Source organism: Carcharhinus amblyrhynchos, chromosome 8 (assembly GCF_965287045.1).
Source record: "Carcharhinus amblyrhynchos chromosome 8, sCarAmb.v2.hapA, whole genome shotgun sequence".
Lineage (NCBI taxonomy): Eukaryota > Metazoa > Chordata > Chondrichthyes > Carcharhiniformes > Carcharhinidae > Carcharhinus > Carcharhinus amblyrhynchos.
The window spans coordinates 60,497,512-60,520,613 of record NC_137331.1 but is presented as its reverse complement, the minus strand read 5'-3'; the positions used below and the strand labels follow the sequence as shown (position 1 = coordinate 60,520,613).

Genomic DNA, 23,102 nt, shown 5'->3' with positions numbered 1-23,102 from the left:
CTGTGTTGATCCTCCAAAGAGAATTGCCCATAATTGATCTGATTTATTGTCACTGTATTAACTTGCAGTAAAAAGTATTGTTTCTTGCGCACTATGCAGACAAAGCATACCGTTCAAAGAGAAGGAAAGCAGAGAGTGCTGAATGCAGTGTTACAGTCATAACTAGGGTGCAGAGAAAAAGCAACTTAATGCAAAGGTAAGTCCATTCAAAAGTCTGATGGCAGCAGGGAAGAAGCTGTTCTTGAGTCGGTTAGTGTCCTCAGACTTCTGTGTCTTTTTTCTTAAGGAAGAAAGTGGGACAGAGGATGTACAGGGTGCGTGGAGCCCTTAATTACACTGGCTGCTTTGCCAGGGCAGCGGGAAGTGTAGACAGTGTGTCTTTGTCTTATCCTCCTGCTTGCTTGTGATGTGCTGTTCACCCAGTGCTTCCCATTATAAGCTGGATTGAGGCCCAACCAAGGTGAGTGCGCCTGTGCTAACAAAAGGTGTGGAACAATAATGTGATTGTACTGGCTCAGGAACATCTTGCGCCACTGAGGAGGCTGGTGATGACTGGGCTTCATTATGCTGTTTTCTCTCCCTCTCCTCCTCACTGCCAACCCCCAACCCCAATTGACTCTGTGGGAAATACAAGGAAGAGTGCTGGGAACACAGTCTCCTCAGTAGATGACTCAGCACCATAAATCCAGTATATGACAGATAGTGTCCAGCCACCGTGATCTCAGACTGAGTTGTTAAATAAATGGTTCTTGATAATCTCATCTCCCCATCGCTCACAGCTTAATGTGATGACAGTGTCACAATCTCCAGTACCACCACCTCCATGAGGGTCACTGTGTGGAGCTGCAGTACTCCACTCGAGACATCATGAGCAGCCTGCTCTCCTTGGCCCGTTACAGTAGAATGTAGTGTCTGCCATCTGTTCCACTGCTCCCCATGTGCGAGGGTGGCTGACTTCTCAGTGTGGCAACTGGCTACTTGCTTGGTATTTCCCAGAACTCTGTGGGAGATTCCATGGGTAAACCACCAATGTTGCAACTCTCCCAATCAGACAGATTAAAATCAAAGCCTGCAGCTCTGATGTGATTCCAGCTGAGATCTTCAAGGCTGGTGGATTTTTGCTCACAATAAGATGCCATGCACTCATCCTATGAATTTTTAAGGAAAGAGAACTCCCCTCACCAACCCACCAGCCGCTGCCCCGACTTCAGAAATGCAACCATTGTAACAAGCTTCATGAAGAGAGATAAATCAGACTGTGGAAACTATCAAGGAATTTCCCTCTTGTCCCCAGCAGGGAAATTCCTGACTAGCATTTGTTTGAATCATCTACTTACTTCCTGTGGTTGAGTGAAATATCCCTTAAGGGACAGTGTGGCTTTAGACAGTCTGGAGGTGCCTGGCCAGACAAGTCCAAGAAAAACGTCTAGAACTATACTAGGAACTCTTCATTGCATCCTTCGACCTGACCCAAACACTTGATTCGGTAAACAAGGCTGTTTGGATTGTGCAAAGATTTCAACGTCCAAGAAACTTCACAATACTGCAACCTTAACATACTAACATAGAAAATAGAAGCAGGAGGCGGCCATTCAGCCCTTTGAGCCTACTCTGCCATTCATTTTGATCACAGCTAATCAAATTCAATATTCTGATCTGCCTTCCCCCCATATCCCTTGATCCCTTTAGCCCCAAGAACTATGTTTAATTTCTTCTTGAAATCGTAATGATATAACTGAACTGTCTTGAGAGGGGAGATCTGAAACAGACACTTTCAAAACCCAGACTGAGTTCAAGCAAGGCTGCATCATATACCCAGATGTTTTGAAATTCACCTGACAGTGACTAGTCATTTCATTAAAAATCAACAGCCTTCTGGTGTGGATATTAAATACCATCTGGATGGAAAACTCTTGAACTTTCATTGCCTCTGCACCAAAACTAAACTGACCACCATGGACAAGCACGATCGACAGTCTACAGGTGACTGCATGTCATTGCCCACTCTGCACCAAATCCACAAACTACTTTCGATCTCTTCAACTCTGCATGCAAGAAACATGGGCTATCCTTGAATGTTGAACTAATACCAATTCAGACCTGGTCAGCCAAATATTCCACCTGCCATTGATGTTGAAAGAGAAACTCTAACATACCGTGCATTTCCCATACCTTAGCAACCAACTCTCTCAGAAGATCAGCATTGATGACGAGATCCATCGCTGGATCAGCTGTGCCACCTCAGCCTTCTACAAGCCACAGCAGCAAGTGTTTGACAACAATGACCTCCACAAGTCAACAACAAGCAGAGTGTACAGAATTGTTGTTGTCACCACATTCCTGTATTGCAGTGAAGCCTGGACAGTGTATCAGCAACACAGAATGCTAGAGAGATTCCATCAGCAATACCTCTGCCACAATCTGGATTCAATGGAAGGACCATTGAGCAAACGCTGGTATCCTTCCTGAAGCCAGCTCCGCTAGCATTCAGCCAAAGCTCTTCCAAAATTAACTCTGCTGAACTGAACATGGTGTCCAGATAGACGAAAATCATCTTCCCCTCCAGGATCTGTTTTCTTAGCTCCCAAATGGCCAACTTTCCAGGAGAGAACAAAGGAAGTACTTTAGACACATTCCATAGCTTGTCATTAATGACTGGGAGCAGCTTGCTACTAATATCATTCAAAATAGCAACAAAGTGTCCAACATGTAGCATCATTTTTTGAGTCACAACATGTTAATGATGGGGTAGAGTGGCAGCAGAGAAAGAAAGGAAGACAAAAAGGAGGCATATCCTGCACTCTGGATCCAATTACTCCTGCCACATGTACCCAAAGCTCTGCGAGTCAAGAATCAGCATGTTCAGTCAAATGGAGACCCATGGCAGAAACTCACGACCCTCAGTAGGCAGGGTCATCCTTGAATTGATAGCGCAAGTGACCAGTTGATTGTCCAAGGAGAACTATGCATGCATCTGGCTATAGTTCCACCCAGTGTGACGACAGAGTTAGAGGCCTACCACCCGAGGAGTTTCCTTTCCATTCACCTTTTCTGACCTTAGTAGATCATTGAAGTACTTCCTGCACTCACCAATTTCCTCCTATTGACTCCCAGCTGCAACATTCGCCAGCCACCTCAGTCTCTGACTCTTTCAGTCTGGCTTGGTGAATTTATTTTTCCAGATGGAATGAACAGCATATCCCTCCTGTCAGAAACAGCATCCATCAAATCCTCAAGGGAGGCATCTGAAAAACACGATGCCACCTGGAGATGCCTGCCTGGCCAGCTCCCTGTTGCTCCATATCTTCAGACATGAAGCAATGACTGCTAATTGTCCACTGTTACCAAGTCCCACCTCCAGGTCACTCCCAGCACTGCTAATAGGGTGGCAAACTCACCTATAGGCCAACTGGGATCTGCATCTTTGAAAAGTGCATTGTATCACTGGCACAGGTGCAACACGAGGTTGGCATTCGGAAATGATCCAGGCAGCAGGTTCAAGACTGCAGGTTGAAATCCCAGGCCCAGGTTGGTTTGATAAGAATGTCATGATAATTCTTGTGATCCAAGATGAATACATTTTACAATGTATGTATTTGGTTCACACTGTTGTTCCCAATAGCAGTTTTCATTAATGCCTGAGCCAATACTCAATGCGTTCTGCTTAACAAAGTGAGAATAAACAAGGATGCAGACAAAGGCTGATTCGTGCTGAGATGTGCACAGATGTGGCCTCGTCATCCACAACACTATTATATTTGAGTGCACACAAGACCAGATTCAGTAATTTCACCAAAAGTTGTTGCATCAATAGCTAGGAGGCCTGACTTTAATTTTAATAAGCTCCCTATAAATAGATACAGATGCAGAGTCCAGCAAGGACTTAACTGGGAATAAAAAAAGTCAATGAAATAGCAACTCTTGATAGACTTCTGTTCATCTTTAGAAGGAGTACTTTAAGAAAAACATCTTTGCTGGTGGAAGAATATATGCAAGAGAGAATGGGAGACAAATTCCCTTTATGAAGTTGACACTTCAAGAGGTTTCCCTGTAAGGGATTCAGAAGAGGACGACAGTCTAAAAGGTGACTTGATAGGACGGTGAAAGATGGGGAAAGATGTTTTGTGTTAACAGGACAAAGCAAATGGACCATGCTGGAGGATTAGTCCTGCACTCGTTTAAATGGGTGAGGTAAATGCTGGAGTAGAAATCACCCAAACAAATTTGGCATAGAGCTTGAAGTATAACTCACCAAGAAAAAAAAGTCAAGAACACAGCCCTGTTAGTTTGACACCTTAGTCTCTGCTCATTTCCAGCGCTGCTCCAGGCAGCTAGTGGCATTTCAGTAAATGATGACTGAGAATTGAACAAAGCTTCTCCTCAAACTCCAATAAGTTTTGCTTGTAGATTTCATGAAAAGAGAGGAGTGGCTTAGTGGCACTGTGGTTAGCGTTGCTGCCTCACAGCTCCAGGGGCCAAATGTTAGATTCCAGCCTTGGCTGTCTGTGCGGCATTTGCATGTTCTTTCCGTACGTGCATGATTTTCACCAGTTGTTCAGGTTTTCTTCCACAGTCTAAAGACTGGTTAGGTGGATTGACCACGGTAAATTGTAACTCAGTGTGTGCATGTGGGAGTGATGGACTGGCGTCCCACGCTGCCCAACACCGGTCTGTCAGGATAGGCTCAGACTCCCCTCAACCTTGAACTGGAATAAGCAGTTAGTGAAAGTGAAGTGATTTCATGAAAACAGTGGTGAATAAGCACTTACAGTTGAAGCAAGTGGTTTCTTTACCTCATGCTTACAACTTTATTGATATTGGACTTCAATTTACAGACATTGCTGAGAAACAGCAAATGGTATGTATTTATAAATTTCTAAAACTTGTTCTCTACTAGGACCAAAAATAATTTAACTCTGACATAAACATCAGTGAACCTGGAAAGATTTTCAATCTAAAGCCACAGAAACCCTCCCCTAAACTCATCCAGTTCTGGTGAGCTTAGCAGGCATCAAATACCTGAAAAAAATGTAAACATTTTGAGCACTTGGGTTTAAAAATGATTTGACCCACTAGCTCCCAAGACTCATTGAGAATTATACGGCAATGTCTGAATTTAGGGAGCATCTTCATAACAGTTGTATCTACTATCAATTCTACCTTTCTCCAATCTGCCTTCTCAATGGGTTGATGCAAGTAATTTAGATTTGTCAAATCTGCCAGTGTTAAAAAAAGCAGCACAATGGAAGAACTAGCTGTGTATAGCAACTAGGAGTTTCACTCGTGCTTCTGGATTTCTAAATACAGAACACAAACAATTAAAGTGGTTGCCATCTGCCCATCACTGTTCCAGTCTACAGAGCAGACTCTCAAAATAATTACAATATGAACATCACTAGGCACACATCACAGCACTTTCCTTGCTGTAGGCATGCTTGCAGATGTCTACTGTTGATTGGTTTGGGATTCCTGTCCTGAGAAGACTATGAGACTGAATTTTCTGTCCCTTTCACCAGCTTACAGGGTTATAGATACATGAAAAAGGGGCCAAGACCTAAAAGGAACATGTTGTACACCTTCAGATTTGAGATAGGTAGAAAGGGATTATTTCAATCCCATGTAAATGATGCAAACAGGGCATCACAAAGCTTCCTGCATTACTTCCCATCCCCATCCAGCCTCTGGAAACAATGATTTAGGTTAGACCTGTAAAGTGGCAGATTATCTTGCCTCAGTTAGGGCTTTTTTGGTTGGGCCAAGTACATTAGGGCCAAACTTCCACATATGCAATGTATATCCAGCTGGACACAACTGCACCAGTCCGTCAATCCAAAACAATAGTCGTATTGGCTCTTGCCTAAAACGTACAATGAGCAAACCTCAGAAAAACAGCAAGAAGTCAACAGAAGAGGAAGTCAAGAGAGATATATGAAAGGAAGTTAATCTGATATTTCCTGTTTTACACACCAATTAAAATCAAAATTACCCCCAGCTTCTTCCCAATCTCCAGAGTGCTGCATAGAAAACAGAGATTATGAACAAAAGGAAAATGAATGTCATATTATCCTTGCCCTTTTGCACATGGTGAAAAAGAGTGAACTGAATGGACAATGGGAAAGCAGAAACAAAAGTTGACAATATCTTAAATTGGATGGAAGGTATCCATGTGTTGGTGATACCCAATCTACCAAAGCAGAAAACATGCACCTAGATTGTGGAATCAGTCATATTGCCTTGTGGAAATGAAAAGCTCAGTCTGCCATATTCCCATCTACAAGCAGCCTCACAGAAAAGGAACTCTTTCCAGATTGAACACTTGGCCTCATCTACACTGTACCATCATCTGGAAGACTGATTCATCTCTGCACATTAGCCTTGACAAGTGAAGTCAACTCCACTGGAAAAGTAAATTATATAATAGCAATCTGCAGCCTGTTGAGCTCTGTGAAGAATACCTCACTGGACTCTAGACCACATGGGACAATAATTATTTTCTCTGTTGTTTTTAGCCTGCAATTCTTTACTCTATCCCTCTTGCACAGGGGCTATGTGGTGTCCCCTTTCCATGTTTTTGAGTGCATGCAAATAAACTAGCCCTTTGAGTTCATCCAACACACACCAAAACCGAAGGGTTGGGAAATAGGCCACTGCTTGTGAAAGGGATAGCAATTCAACTTGTTTATGGATGGGTGGCAAGAGGAGAAATCAGTGCTTCTTAAATTAACCTCCCGTCCTATCTATAGCAGTATTATATTCTCCACTGGTATTACTCTAGAACCATTATACATATATTTCTGCAAATTAAGGTAAAGTAACCTACTCAAACCCATTCCTCTCCACCACATTACAGACATTTCCTTTAAAATTCATTATTCACTGTTTCTCATTCCATCTTTGTCTACGCCTGTTGACACACCTAATAAATGCAAAAACCCCACATATCTCCAAATACCTTTTAACAGCTACTTTCTAATTTTTCTCTATTCCCACCTCTCACCACTGCCCCTCCCCCCGCAAAGAAAACAATCTGCTCATCATGCGAGGGAGAGGACCGAAACAGATGCAGGAATAGCAAGCATTATTATTCACAGAGGCATACAACCTCAGAGATCAATAGACCAGGCAAGGTCCAGTCTTACAGCAAAGGCAATGGAGGAGAGAATTGATGCAATGACAGTCCTAAATGGAGAAGCCACATTCAGGAAGGCACCAAACGTATTGAGAAACTTCATCAGGAATGCGCAGAAGTGAACTTGGAGGGAACAAACAAACCTCCAAACAACTCATCCCAATTCTTTGAGCACCATTTTCCCCCGCATGTGTCAGAGTGTGCAGTTTATGTGTTAGCCATCTCAGAACCCACTGAACAAAGTAGAACAAGTCCTGAGGGACTGCCACAGGAGAAGAGGAGGAGGAGATTGGCTCTCTACAGTCTTACCAGACATGTAGCCACCTCCGAGAACAATACAGCCAGACCCAGGTTAGGAGTTTTTATCAACAGCTTTTGCAGCTTTGGTGGAAGCCAAACAACTCCAGCAGGCTTTGACTCCACTTATAAATAGGCGGTTTGAAGGAGTCATTTATGCGTTGCAGTATGTTCTCCCAGGGTTCAGCAAAGCACCAGCCCTACAGTCTCTCTACAGTCTTACCAGACATGTAGCCACCTCCAAGAACAATACAGCCAGACCCAGGTTAGGAGTTGTTAGTAGTCGGTACTCAACCAAAATTCTGTCAATCTCAATAAACCTGAAATTTTTGGGATTTTATACAAACTCCTAACGTATTCATAAAGATTACAAGTGGGAATGGTGTTCATAAAAGGCATTCCCCTTCCTATGTAATAATGGGAAGCAGCAGCAGCAGAGGTAAGAGGTTGAGAGATTGAGGCACCATGGCAGAAGATTTGGACAATGTGATAAACAGCACAACAATGCAATTGCCACGAAATTCATCTAAGCTGTCCCCCCACTCCTCATGTTACTTCACCAGAAGCACAACAGAAACCCCAGTTCCAGCCAACATCACTCAAAAGTGAAACCACATCTACTAAGGATGTTAACCTTAGGAAGTAGTTCTCCATAAGTTAATGGTTTCTTCAAGTCTTAGATGCTCTGAAATTGGCATGGTAATGAAGTTGTAAAATGTATCTTTTATTAGTGAACAAGTCAAAAAAAAATTACATTCAGGAATGAGAAACTCAACCACAAACAAGTTCCTCTGCAGTAAACGTGCTGAGAAAAAGGCTCTTAACTGCACAACTGAATTCAAACCCAGATTTATTACAATTCACACTTCTTTCCACTTGTTATACAGATTTGGTGGTTCTAAACAGACCAAGAAATAGTGGAGCATTTTGATTGAATATGTGTTGTTTCAAACTCCATACTTACAAGTTTCCCAATTTTACAACCAATTTGAATGAAAACAATCCAGGCTCATACAGAAAGTCTGTGATATGGAGACAGAGGTGGCGGAAATCCAGTCAGAGGTCGCCAACAAGGACAAGCCCCCTGCAGTGGCTCTCCCAAGTACATTTTTACTCTCTTGCTGTACCTGTCTACTAACCTTTTGTGATTCATGTACCAGGATACCCAGATCCCTGTGTAATATGAGTTTTACAATCTCTCTACATTTACTTAGGATACTGCTTTTCTATTCTTCCTGCCAAAACAACTTTCTTTCATGCCTACGTTGGTGTCATCGGCAAATTTAGCTTTTGATCTACACACAGCTTATTGATGGAGAATGTAAACAGTCTGAGGCCTAATCATTGTTCCCGACTAAAGAGGACACCAACGTTGTCAACAGACAGGTTTAGTATCAAACATTAGCCAGTGGAGAGAGATAGAGACAGCAGCAAGGAAGATAGTTTGCAGCAAAGACCAAAACCGTTGGCTTTAGTTTCCCAATATTTTAATTGGAGCAAATTTTCGTTCATCCAGCTCTGGATGTTGGATATGCAACCTAATAACTTAGCAATAATGGAGGAATTGTGAAAGATGGTGGGGAGGTACACTGATAATACCAAGCTCGACATGTGAGAAACGTTTGAGCAACAGAGAAAATGGCACAGAGCAGGGTGGGGAGTCATTGCAAGTGATTCACTGGCTATGACTGGATAGATAAGAATGGAACCATGAGAGAGGAGCAAATCGGATGACATTGGAGAGGCCCTGGAGAAGGACGATGTGGTCAACAATTGCTACTCCTGTGTCCCAAAGGATCTAACCTTATCCCTGTCCTATTTCTCATCAACATGCTGATCGTTGGGGACATCATCTAAATGCACAGCATTAGTTTCTCATATATAGAGCTGGTATTGTTATATCGTCAAAGGCTGCAGACAGGTTAAGGCAGATGAAGAATGATTAAATTTTCTTGAACAATTATTTTCCTTCTTTAATCATTTTATTTGCATCTAACAAGATGTTTCTAGAATCTTATACAAATAAGGGTCTTCTTTTCCTCAAACTGATAAGTGATACTTTAAAAAAAACTCTACATAACTCTGAGAAAATCTGTGATCTTAAAATGTATGTGTTTATTGTAGCTGGATGAGGAATTAAAAAGTCTAAATTGTGCTAATGAGCTATCAAACTATGTTTATTCAGAATTCTTCACATATCCAGGCTCTGTATAACCTCCCAGTTTATGTCTACACTTCAGTTTTCCTTTAGTACAAATCTGAAGCACTGTACTAGGTACTTTATTCCAATAGATAATAAGGACTTGAAATCAATTTAATTAAAAAAAAATCAACTTCCAGGTGTACATGGGGGAAGCTTACAGAAACTAGAGTGCCGAATGCAATTTACACTTCAAATCCTTCAATCATATGTACCAACCTTAGGGGAAATTGCAACAAGGGGAAATTGCAACAAGCAGAAACTGCAACAAGCAGAAATTACTGTTTGAGTGACAACATTATTGAGTGTTGCAAATCAGTACATTCATACTGATTAAAGTTTACCAAAGTTTAAGATCACCAAATTATGTAAGCACAGCTTTGGCTCAGCGACAACTGCTACAAGCTGCTTGAAACATTGTCAGTTTAACAGCTCGGACTTGCAGAATCAGAGCACCACTGAACAGAACTTCCTCATTTACCATTTCCTTTTTTTTGTCCCAATATTTAACACCATTCAGCATTATACAAGTAAAACTCACCTTTTTTATTACTTAATTTTTGCACCAAACAAACTTTAATATTGTCCATTCGTCACTCGCACGCCTAAAGTCAGAGGCATTCACCAGTCAACTGTGGCATTGATAACTTGCTTGAACAGCTGTGCAATGAGCACAATATTCTGGGAGCACACCACACATTAAGAAGTGCTGGAGCACCAGAACTTCCGAGTGGTTCTCAAAAATGTGGAGATAATGGATTTTGGGAGCTGTTGAAGAGATTGAGTGCAAGGACTGGGTCATCATGGTAATTTGGATATTCAAGGGAGATACATCATTAATGGGTAGGTGAGGTAGAATCAAAGGATCTTTGTTATAGCTCATAAAAGGTCAAACATTTTATCTTGGCACCTTCAGATGACTTGCAGTATATTTCAACTCCCCCATTCAGAAATTATGTTTTTCGCATCTGTTGTCTTGATATTATCTTAGAAGTTCCAACCTTGTGATTGGATTAGTGCTACTGTTCCACTTCCAGGTTTGCAATCCAGATTTCCCTGTGGTGTGTCTTTCAGGAGGCTGTTAAGAGGGTATCGTTGTGCTATGCAGAAGGCAGACGAATAAAGGAAATAAATGTGGGAATAAAAAAAAGTGGAAAAAGAAAGTGTTGAATTGATGTAGACTTGCTTCAGTTTTCAGAAGCTGTCAAGGGAGTTTGTAGTTGGTTACCTGCATTTATCTCTATTACTACAGGGGGGTGACACATATTAAAGGCAGCCTTCACTGGTTTAGTGGGACGGACTGTCACCTTTTACAACAAGTGAAGCAGCAAAGCCCTATTTCTCCTTTAAAAAGCCAAACATAAGAAACTCTAACATCAGCTTGACCCTTGCACAATACAGCACTGGGATCTAGGTTTTGTGCCAAATTCTCATGGGAGAAGTTTGTTTCTGAACTGCCAAAGCAGGAAATCAAATTGCTGCACCTTCTTCCTACAATTGGCTTTGGATACCAAAAAGGCATTGAACAAGTTTGGCTGCAGTGCTACTCAGGAGTAGAACGGAAGCAAATGATTAATGTTGATCTTTGCATTGCCCCCATTTTTGAGCAAGACTTTGGAGCAAAGAAAGATAGTCCATAGGTTTCAGCCACAGCCCAGTTGGTAACACTCGCCGCTGAATCACAAGGTTCCAGGCTCAAGTGCCATTCCAAGGACTGAAGCACAAAAATCAAGGCGAATGCTCCAGTACAGGATCCAAGGGAGTGTGACACTGTCTGAAGTGTCGTCTTTCAGAAGAGACATTTAACTGAGGTCTCATTTGCTCGGTTGGATGAATATAAAACATCCATTGGCATTATGTTGAAGAGGAGCAAAGGAGTTATCCATTTGTTCTTGTTATTATTATATTGCTATTTGGGCACAAATTGACTGTTGTATTTCCTGTATTATAATAGTAAGTACATTTCAAAAATGCTTAATTAGCTGTAAAATGCTGGGATATCTAGTGACATTTTTCCCATGAAAAAGTGCAATATAAATTTAAGTTTTATCATCTCTTAAAAGTAGAAGCCGATAAGACAACGTTCAATATTAGTGCTTTGAAGGCTGGAGTCCTAATGTTCGTGAAAAAGATCTTCAAGAATCAAAATAGACTATAACAGAGTACAAAAGTCTTACGTTGCAACAGATTCATCAATTATCATAAGAACATAAGAACATAAGAAATAGGAGCAGGAGTAGGCCATCTAGCCCTTCAAGCCTGCCCCGCCATTCAATAAGATCATGGCTGATCTGTCGCTGCTCAGTTCCACTTTCCCGCTTTCTCCCCATAACCCTTAATCCCCTCTCTTATCAAAAACCCATCAACCCATCAAGAAAAAGGAGGCTTATGTTCGGATGAGATTGGAGGGCTCAGATAGTGCACTAGAAAGCTTTAGATTGGCTAGGAGGGAGTTGAAGAGTGAGTTGAGAAGGGCTAAAAGAGGACATGAGAAGACTTTGGCTGATAGGATTCTCCTTAATCCTAAGGCGTTCTATAGGTATGTCAAGAACAGAAGGTTGGTCAGGGCAAGATTAGGGCCAGTTACAGACAGCAGGGGGAAGTTGTGTGTGGAACCGGAGGAGATTGGAGAAGTATTGAACCAATATTTCTCTTCGGTGTTCACGCAGGGGGACATGAATATAGCTGAGGAGGACATTGGGTTGCAGGGGTGTAAAATAGACAGTATTACGGTTGATAAAGGGGATGTGCTGGAAATTCTTGAGGGGCTGAAAATAGATAAGTCCCCTGGTCCGGATGGGATCTACCCTAGGATTCTCTGGGAGGCTAGAGAGGAGATTGCAGAGCCTCTGGCTCAGATCTTCAGGTCGTCATTGGTCTCTGGTGTAGTCCCGGAGGATTGGAGGATAGCGAATGTTGTCCCATTGTTTAAGAAGGGGAACAGAGACTTTGCCGGGAATTATAGACCGGTGAGTCTTACTTCTGTTGTGGGCAAGGTTTTAGAAAAAATTATTAGGGATAGGATTTATAGTTATTTGGAGTGTAATGAATTGATTAGAAATAGTCAGCATGGTTTTGTAGCGGGTAGGTCGTGCCTTACTAACCTTATTGAGTTTTTTGAGAAGGTGACCAAAGAGGTGGATGGGGGCAAGGCGGTTGACGTGGTATACATGGATTTTAGTAAGGCGTTCGATAAGGTTCACCATGGTAGGCTTCTGCAGAAAATGCAGATGTATGGGATTGTGGGTAATCTAGGAAGTTGGATCAGGAATTGGCTATCAGATAGGAGACAGAGGGTGGTGGTGGATGGTAAATATTCATCATGGAGTACAGTTACGAGTGGTGTGCCTCAGGGATCTGTTTTGGGGCCACTGTTGTTTGTAATTTTTATTAATGATCTGGATGAGGGTATAGTTGGGTGGATTAGTAAATTTGCTGATGACACCAAAATTGGAGGTGTGGTAGATTGTGAGGAAGGGTGTCATAGTCTGCAGGGAGACTTAGATAGGTTGCAGAGCTGGGCCGAGAGGTGGCGGATGGAATTTAATGCGGAGAAGTGTGAGGTAATTCACTTTGGTAGGAGCAACAGATGTGTCGAGTATAGGGCTAACGGGAGGACTTTGAATAGTGTGGATGAACAGAGGGATCTAGGTGTGTGTGTACATAGATCCCTGAAAGTTGGGAATCAAGTAGATAAGGTTGTTAAGAAGGCGTACGGTGTCTTGGCGTTTATTGGTAGGGGGATTGAATTTAGGAGTCGCAGTGTAATGTTGCAACTGTACACTACTCTAGTGCGGCCGCACTTGGAGTACTGTGTGCAGTTCTGGTCCCCGCATTACAAGAAGGATGTGGAGGCGTTGGAGAGGGTGCAGAGGAGGTTTACTAGGATGTTGCCTGGTATGGTGGGGAGGTCCTATGAGGAGAGACTGAGGGATTTAGGGTTGTTTTCGTTGGAAAGAAGGCGGCTAAGAGGGGATCTTATTGAAACATATAAGATGATTAGAGGTTTAGATAGGGTGGATAGTGATAGCCTTTTTCCTCGGATGGAGAAAGCTAGCACGAGGGGGCATGGCTTTAAATTAAGGGGGGGTAGCTACAGGACGGATGTCAGGGGTAGGTTCTTTACCCAGCGGGTGGTGAGGGATTAGAATGCCCTGCCTGCTGCAGTTGTAAATGCGTCTAGTTTGGGGGCGTTTAAGAGATCTCTGGATAGGTTTATGGACGAAAAGGGATTGGTATAGGCTAGTGGGTCATTGTTTTTGTAACTGGTCGGCGCAACATCGTGGGCCGAAGGGCCTGTTCTGCGCTGTAATGTTCTATGTTCTATGTTCTATGTTTAACCCGCGTCTTAAAAATATTTAGCGAGGCAGCCTCCACCACTTCAACGGGCAGAGAATTCCAGAGATTCACCACCCTTTGAGTGAAGAAGTTCCTCCTCAACTCCGTTCTAAACCGCCCCCCTTTTATCTTGAGGCTGTGCCCCCTAGTCCTACTGTCTTTTTTGAGCGGGAACAGTCTCTCCACCTCTATCCTATCCATCCCATTCATCATCTTATACGTCTCAATGAGATCTCCCCTCATTCTTCTAAACTCTAACGAGTACAAGCCCAGTTTATTCAGCCTCTCCTCATAGCTCAACCCCCTCAACTCCGGTATCAGCCTAGTAAACCTCCTCTGCACTCCCTCCAAGGCCAAAATATCTTTGCGCAGGTGCGGCGCCCAAAACTGCACACAGTACTCCAGCTGCGGCCTCACCAATGCCCTATACAGCTGCAGCAAGACCTCCCTACTTTTATATTCAATCCCCCTCGCTATGAAGGCCAGCATCCCATTCGCCTTCCTGACCACCTGCTGCACCTGCAAGCTGGGTTTTTGCGACTCATGCACAAGGACCCCGAGGTCCCTCTGCACCGTCGCCTGCTGCAGTTTTTCGCCCCGTAAGTAATAGTCCTTCCTACCATTCTTCCTACCAAAGTGGACCACCTCACACTTGCCAACATTAAATTCCATTTGCCATTTCCTGGCCCATTCGCCCAGCCTATCTAGATCCTTCTGCAGACTCTCCACACCCTCCGCACAATTTGCCGTTCCCCCAATCTTGGTGTCATCAGCAAATTTCGACACCCTACACTCGGTTCCCTCCTCCAGATCATCTATATAAATGGTAAAAAGCTGAGGCCCCAGCACCGACCCCTGGTGCACTCCACTAGTCACCATCCGCCAATCTGAATAGCACCCGTTGACCCCCACTCTCTGCCTCCTATTTGACAACCAATCCTCTATCCACACTAACACCCTACCCCCAACTCCATGTCCCTCGACCTTCTGCAATAACCTCTTGTGAGGTACTTTGTCAAACGCCTTCTGAAAATCTAGAAAGACCACATCCACCGACTCTCCTCTATCCACCGCCCGAGACACATCCTCATAGAATTCCAGTAAATTTGTCAGACACGACATCCCTTTAATGAAACCGTGCTGTGTCTGCTCTATCAAGCAATTCCCTTCAAGATGCCTCGCAATTTCCTCCTTAATGACAGATTCTAACATTTTACCCACCACAGACGTTAAACTAACCGGCCTATAATTCCCCACCTTTTGCCTGGCACCCTTCTTAAACAACGGCGTAACATTAGCCGTTTTCCAATCATCCGGCACTTCCCCGGAATCCAGCGACGTCTGGAAAATAACCACCAAGGCATCCACTATCACCTCCGCCATTTCTTTCAGAACCCTCGGATGCATTCCATCCGGTCCTGGGGACTTGTCCACAATCAGCCCCTCCAGTCTGTCGAGCACCGCCTCTCTAGTAACAGTAATGTCATTAAGACCCTCCAGTCCTACCACCTTTCCATCGCTAACACCCGGCAAATTATTCACGTCCTCCTCCGTGAAGACAGAAGCAAAAAAGTTATTCAATACCTTAGCCATATCCTCATCCCCTACCACTAGGTCCCCCTTCTCATCCTCTAAAGGACCAACATTCACCCTAGCCAGCCTCTTCCTTTTTATATATTTATAAAAACTCTTGCTATCCTTTTTTATATTAAGCGCTAGCCCAGCTTCATAGTTTCTCCTACCCTTCTTTATCAACTTCTTTGTCAATCTTTGTTGACATTTAAACCTCTCCCAATCCTCTTCTCGCCCACTACTCTTAGCTACTCTAAATTCCTCCGCTTTTAATTTAACACTTTCCTTCACCACCTTCGTTATCCACGGCTTATTACCTCTCTTCCTACTATCCTTTTTGACCATAGGAATAAATTTCCGCTGAGCACCAAGAAAGATCTCCTTAAAGATCCTCCACTGCTCCTCAGCAGACCCTCCCTCCAACGCGCTCCCCCAGTCCACATTCGCCAATTCTTCTCTCATCCTACCATACTCCCCTCTATTCAAACAGAGGACGCGTGTCCGGGAACCCACTTTCTCCTCCTCCATCTGCACCAGAAACTCCACCATACAATGATCACTCTCCCCAAGAGGATCCTTCACCACAAGGTCCGTAATTCTACCCGCCTCATTACATAGCACCAGATCCAAGATAGCTCGCTCCCTCGTCGGCTCCAACACACACTGTTCGAGGAAACTATCCCAGCGGCATTCCAAGAACTCTTCCTCGAGCCCCCCGCGTCCAACATGGGTCGACCAATCAATATGCAGATTGAAATCCCCCATAACTACGGCCGTCCCATTCCTGCACGCCGCACTTATTTGCGCATTAGCAGCCCGCCCCACCTCCAGATCATTATTCGGGGGTCTATAGACGACACCCACCAGCGTCTTCCTCCCTTTGCTGTTCCTAATCTCCACCCACAACCATTCCACCCTCTGCTCCTTGGCTCCAATATCATCCCTTGCTACCACCGTGATGCTATCCTTAATCAGCAGAGCTACGCCCCCCCACTTTTCCCTCCTGCCTATCCTTCCTAAACACTTGATAGCCCTGTACATTCAGCTCCCAGTCCCTGTCACCCTGCAGCCACGTCTCTGTAATGGCCACCAGATCGTATCCATTCGTGTCGATCTGCGCCACCAGCTCATCCACTTTATTCCGAATGCTTCGTGCATTCAGATAAAGTGCTTTCATCCCAGCCTTCACCTGGACCCTATTTGCCGTAACGCCACCAACCATACTCACGCCCCCTACTCCCTCTATTATTGGGACATCCTCGGCCTCTTCCCTTACCTGTACCCTCTCCTTAACTTTAGACCTCGTAACATCACCTACCCTCGCACCCTCCCCCCCCCCCCAATTAGTTTAAAGCCCTGTCTACAGTCTCTTTACTCGATTCGCCAGCACTCTGGTCCCAGCATGGTTCAGACCAACCCCATCCCGCCTGAACAGGTCCCACCTACCTATCAGAGTTTTGTTTTAAGACCAACAAGTCATTACTTGAAAAACGTGGTTACAGACACACTTGTACAGACAGAAATTGCCAGAAAGAGACTTGGATGGATTCATATCTTTTGAATATTTGCCTGCTGGCTAAACTCACCTATTATTGAAATAAGCACAAGAAACACTGGAAAGATTTTTCCAGCATTTGGAGCTGGATGCTACAGGACATGGGTATCCACAAAGATACCCACACCTATTGATTAAATGGTCTTCTGAAGATAAAATACAGAGCCATCATAACTTGGCATCATCTACAGGATGAGATTTTGGCACTGTATACAGCTACATCTTTCCAGAATGATTTTCCTCTTTATCTCAGTTAGCAAGCTGAACACATCTAAAGTTTATTTATTTAATTGTCACATGTAAGGCTTAAATTAACACAGCAATGAAGTTACTGTGAAATTCCCCAAGTTGCCACACTTTGGCACCTGTTCAAGTCAATGCACTTAACCTAACTAATCTTTACAGGTACATGATTCTTAAGCCTTGTGAAAAGCCAGAGATCCCTCAGAACTATTCCTGGATAGCTAATTTTGCACTTCAATTGATATAAAATGGTAGAATCAAAACAAATTAATAATACTGCCACATGGATACAGACAAGACATTGGATACAGGGTAATGAAACCAAAATGCCTTAATTGTGCCTGCCAGGTTCCTATAGCAAAAAGAATATTTGACTGTCGTGGCAGACACAGCTATAATGCAGTTTCTATTCCTTGCAGTCATTGAACTTGTTGCTAACATCACTTAGCACAACTCTGAAACAGAGATAAAGTTTATCGATTAATCACAAGTAAATTTATGTCAACACTGCAATGTGAAAATCCCCCTAGTCGCCACACTGCAATGTCTGTTCAGTTACCCTGAGGGAGAATTTAGCATGGTCAATACACCTAGCCAGCACGTCTTTCAGACTATGGGAAGAAACTGGAGCGACCAGAGGAAACCCACACAGACACAAGGAGAACGTGCAGACTCCATACAGATAGTGACTCAAGATGGGAATCAAACCCAGGTCCCTGGTGGTGTGAGGCAGCAGTGCTTACCAAAAACAGCATTCTATTGTCAAGGGTAAAAGTACTTGTTGCCTTCTGCTCTGGAAAGGATTGCCTTTCTTCTATTTCAACCCTCTTATTGCAAAAACATGAATGATCAATCAATGCAGGGACATATCAAGTAAAACACCACTAAACTGATGCTGTGATTCTAATCAGTCTTAACGTTTGTGTATTCATTCTCAGGATTTGGGTACTGCGAGCAAGAATAGCATTTATTGCCCACCTTTAAGTGTCCTTGAAAGTAATAGTAATCTTCTTAACTGCTGCAATCTCTGAGAAACAGAGCAGCCTAACACATTTCTTTTCCTCATGTGCCAGATGTGGAACCTGCTAATGAGGTCTCCACCACTGCCTACCACAAACCTAGCTTCACTGGTCAATTTGTGTATTGGGATTCATATAGCTCCATGCATGACAAAATTTACCTGTATCAGAAAGCTTGTAAATAGGGCCTTAGCTATTTGCTCTCCTTGCAAGCTTAAGACAGAGATACAGTACATCAAAGCTATCTTGTGGGATAACATAGAAAATAGGAGGAACAAGTCATTTGGTCTTATTGAGTCTGCTTTGCAATTCAGTATGATCATGGCTGATCTATCTCAACACCATACTCTTGCACTCTCTCTGTATCTCTTGATATCTTTAGAGTCCAGAAATCCGCACCATTCTTAAATATATTTCAGTGATTTGACATCCACAGCTTTCTGTGTTGGTGAATTCAACGGATTCACCACCCTCTGGGTGAAGAAGTTTCTCTAAATCTCAATCCCAATTACTGTGAAAGGTTACTGCGAAAATCCCCTCGTCGCCACACACCAGGGTACACTGAGGGAGAATTCAGCATGGCCTGTATACCTAATAAGGACCCGGAGGAAACCCACGCAGACATGGGGAGAACGTGCAGATTCCACACAGACAGTGACCTAAGCCAGGAATCAAACCTGGGTCCCTGGCACTGCTACAGCCTTGAATGTTACAACATTTCAACTCCTCATCCATGTACTTTTAAGAGTTGTGAGGTTTCCAGCCGCTCCTATCCTCCCAGGCTTTCAGACTTCCATTTCAGACTTCCACTATCCTCTGGGTGAAAAAGCATTTCTTCAAATCCCCTCTAAACCTCTTGCCCCTCACCTTAAAAACTATGCTTCTCATAACTGACCTCTCAACCAAGGGGAACAGCTGCTTCCTATTCACCCTGTTTAAATCCCTTATAATCTTATACACCTCCATAAGGTTCTCTCTCAGCCGTCTCTGATCTAAAGCCCAGCCTATCCAGTCTTTTAGCTCAAATGCTCCATTCCAGGTAACATCCTGAAGAATCTCCTCTGCACCCTCTCCAGTACAATGAATTCCTTCCTACAGTGAGGAGACCAGAACAGCACACAGTACTCCAGCTGCACTCCTGTAGTAAAAAGTGTTTGTGGTTGTTCAAGATTTGGTATTCTACCATTGGTCCTGATGAATGCAAAATGAAAAGCTTTGGCAATACTTAAGCTCAGTACTACCAAGTGACTCAATGAAGAAAATGTTAATAAGCAATGACTTTTAACATTTAATAATTGCAGTGATTGTAGTGCAGTTAATGTGGCACGAAAGTCAAGTAGTAATGCAAATATTATAATTCACAACAACCACGTCATTCCCAAAATGCACAGTAACCAAGGCTGAAGTTAAATGCATTATTCCGAATAGTCATAGAATTGCTACGGTGCAAAAGGAGGCCATTCAGCCATCGTGACTGCACCAACTCTCCAACAGAGCATCTTACCCAGGCCCACTCCTACCCTGCCCCTGTAACTCCATACATTTAATTCCCCCTAATTTACACATCTTGGGACACTAAGGGGGAATTTAGCAGGTCCAACCTACTTAACCAGCACACCTTTGGACTGTGGGAGGAAACCAGAACGCCTGGAGGAAATCCAAGAGTCACAGGGAGAATGCACAAACTCCACGCATACAGACACCCAGGGCTGGAATCAAATCCAGGTCCCTGGCATTGTGAGGCAGCAGTGCTAACCACTGTGCCACCTTACCATGCATCTTCAACTCGAACCGATAACAGTTTCGCTTTTGAAAACTGTAGTCAGACCTCATATTTCCTGTTTTAATTTCAGATTTTGCATTGTTGTTCTTGAAACTATGTGCCATATTACAAAGTCAAAAACGGATGGGCAGAGAGAAGGAAAGCAAAATAGCACCACTTTTTTTATTCAGGTTGGGCAGGTTTTTTATTCAGTACGAAGCAAAATACTCAAGTATAGTAATAAAGGTCTGAAAGTAAACATAACCCATACAGGACTATACATTCTACTGGATTGATCAGCATACATACCATATCATATAGACATCAGAACTTTAACTGCGGCATTCAGCTGCCTTACATAATAATGTAAAATATAATATGTAACTTCTATTTAATAGCACTGTTCTTAAGTTCTAGGAAGAACTGAACAAACTTTTTTGGGGTAAACTAGTTCGTGAGTAACTGGCCCCTGGATTTATTTATTGTTGTCCTAATTGATTATGAGTTGACAGCAATTATAAACACAACGTACAACGAATAGGGTAGTCACCTCAAAATTCTGAATTGGAGCCCTTGGTAAAATGCATCTAATTCATTTCAAAACATATACACATATTCAAGGTTGACAGTGGTTAGCACTGCTACTTCACTGCGTCCGGCAGCTGGGTTTGATTCCCAGCTTGGGTCACTGTTTGTGTGGAATCTACACATTCTCACTGTATCTGTGTGGGTTTCCTCTAGGTGCTCCGGGTTCCCCCCACAGTCTGAAAGACGTGCTGGTTAGGTGCATTGGCTGTGCTAAGTTCTCCCTCCATGTACCCGAACAGGCATCGGCGCATAGTAACTCAGGGATTTTCACAGTAATTTCATTGCAGTGTTATTGAAAGCCTACTTGTGACACTAATACATAAACTTTAAAATTACATACTGCTTTACTTTTAACTTAAACAAAACAAATGAGCTTGGTTCCAAGAATCAAAAACAAGGTGAAGCTTTCTGTAAAGATCAGGGGGAGTATCAGCTTAAAATCAAACTGCAGCTCAGGACTGAGCACAGAACAAACAGTAGTGTTCTCTCCATGACTGAAACTGAAGTTAGAAATCTGGATGTTGTCAATTCAGCCAGAATTTACCACTGGGAGCAAAGATCGCCCCAGCCCACGCTTAAAGATTTCAATTGTGAGTCAGCTGGTGTGAGGTATAAATTTTGCAGAGTTGGTGGGTCATTTCGTAGAGATATCAATAAGGCACTGACCCCACGCTCTTCAAATTCCAAACAGCCTGCTGGAACTGACTTCATTCACTAGATTCAACAGAACATAAAGAATACGATTCAAACCATTGAAACAGGAAGACAGTGTCCAACTTTTCTGAAGTTGAAATTCAGTCTACACGAGCAGGCACTAGAACAGAAACTAAACTGAAAGTACATTGAACAGGGACAATCAAGTGAAATGGTGCAGTTAAGAGTGAGGTTCGCTCATCATTCGCAATTGATTGGAAAAGTTCAGCTTGTACCGCAAAGTGATTTCAAGCTCCAGAAGCAGCCTGTTTCCCCCCAGGCTGAACCTTTGCAAACGGTCACAGAGAGGAAAGCTGCTCTTACCTGCGCTTCCTGCGCACCAGCCAGATGACCAAGAAGATGAGTGTGAGTATAAGGAACAGCAGCGACATTTCTAGGCTGGGATTGAGGACAATCAGTCCGCTTCTCTCTCACTTCTTCCTCTTCAACTTCAAACCGGGACGCTGACTTACCAAACCTCGCGCATGCTCTCTGCTGAAGGGAGCCTGCTGCAATTGATGCATATCCTGCATTTCGCACAACAGTAGGAAATCTCACAACACCAGGTTTAAGTCCAAATAAACCTGCTGGACTTAAACCTGGTTCTTACTGTGTTTACCCCAGTCCAACGCCAGCACCTCCACATCATTTCACACAACACCCAGCCACATAATTCACCACCAGTGTCAACAGCAAGGTTATTCTTGCATTTTAGTGTGAAGCTAAAACTCGGCGGAGCTGATACAGGGTCTGGGGTATCTGAGACTGATACAGGGTCTGGGGTATCTGAGACTGATAAAGGGTCTGGGGTATCTGAGACTGATACAGGATCTGGGGTATCTGAGATTGATACAGGGTCTGGGGTATCTGAGACTGATACAGGATCTGGGGTATCTGAGATTGATACAGGGTCTGGGGTATCTGAGACTGTTACAGGGATTGGGATATCTAAGACTGATACAGGGACTGGGGTATCTGAGATTGATACAGGGACTGGGGTATCTGAGACTGATACAGGGTCTGGGGTATCTGAGACTGATACAGGGTCTGGGATATCTGAGATTGATACAGGGTCTGGGGTATCTGAGACTGAGACAGGATCTGGGATGTCTGAGACTGAGACAGGATCTGGGGTATCTGAGACTGATACAGGGACTGGTGTACCTGAGACTGATACAGGGACTGGTGTACCTGAGATTGATACAGGGTCTGGGGTATCTGAGACTGTTACAGGGTCTGGTGTACCTGAGACTGATACAGGGTCTGGGGTACCTGAGACTGATACAGGGTCTGGGGTATCTGAGATTGATACAGGGTCTGGGGTATCTGAGACTGATACAGGGTCTGGTGTACCTGAGACTGATACAGGGTCTGGGGTACCTGAGACTGATACAGGATCTGGGGTATCTGAGATTGATACAGGGTCTGGGGTATCTGAGACTGATACAGGATCTGGGGTATCAGAGATTGATACAGGGTCTGGGGTATCTGAGACTGTTACAGGGACTGGGATATCTAAGACTGATACAGGGACTGGGGTATCTGAGATTGATACAGGGACTGGGGTATCTGAGACTGATACAGGGTCTGGGGTATCTGAGACTGATACAGGAACTGGGGTATCTGAGACTGATACAGGAACTGGGGTATCTGAGACTGATACAGGGTCTGGAATGTCTGAGACTGATACAGGGACTGGGGTATCT

General features: G+C 43.6%; 1 protein-coding gene across 1 annotated transcript in view; it reads right to left on the bottom strand.

The window, feature by feature from the left end:
- Positions 1-21,873, bottom strand: part of cyp7b1 (cytochrome P450, family 7, subfamily B, polypeptide 1) — a 203,536-nt gene extending 181,663 nt beyond the window's left edge. Inside the window, exon 1 of the mRNA XM_080194168.1 lies at positions 21,721-21,873. Coding sequence (XP_080050294.1) covers positions 21,721-21,788 — 68 coding nt within the window. The 5' untranslated portion in view covers positions 21,789-21,873. The remainder of the gene's footprint in view (positions 1-21,720) is intronic.
- Positions 21,874-23,102: the final 1,229 nt, after the last annotated feature.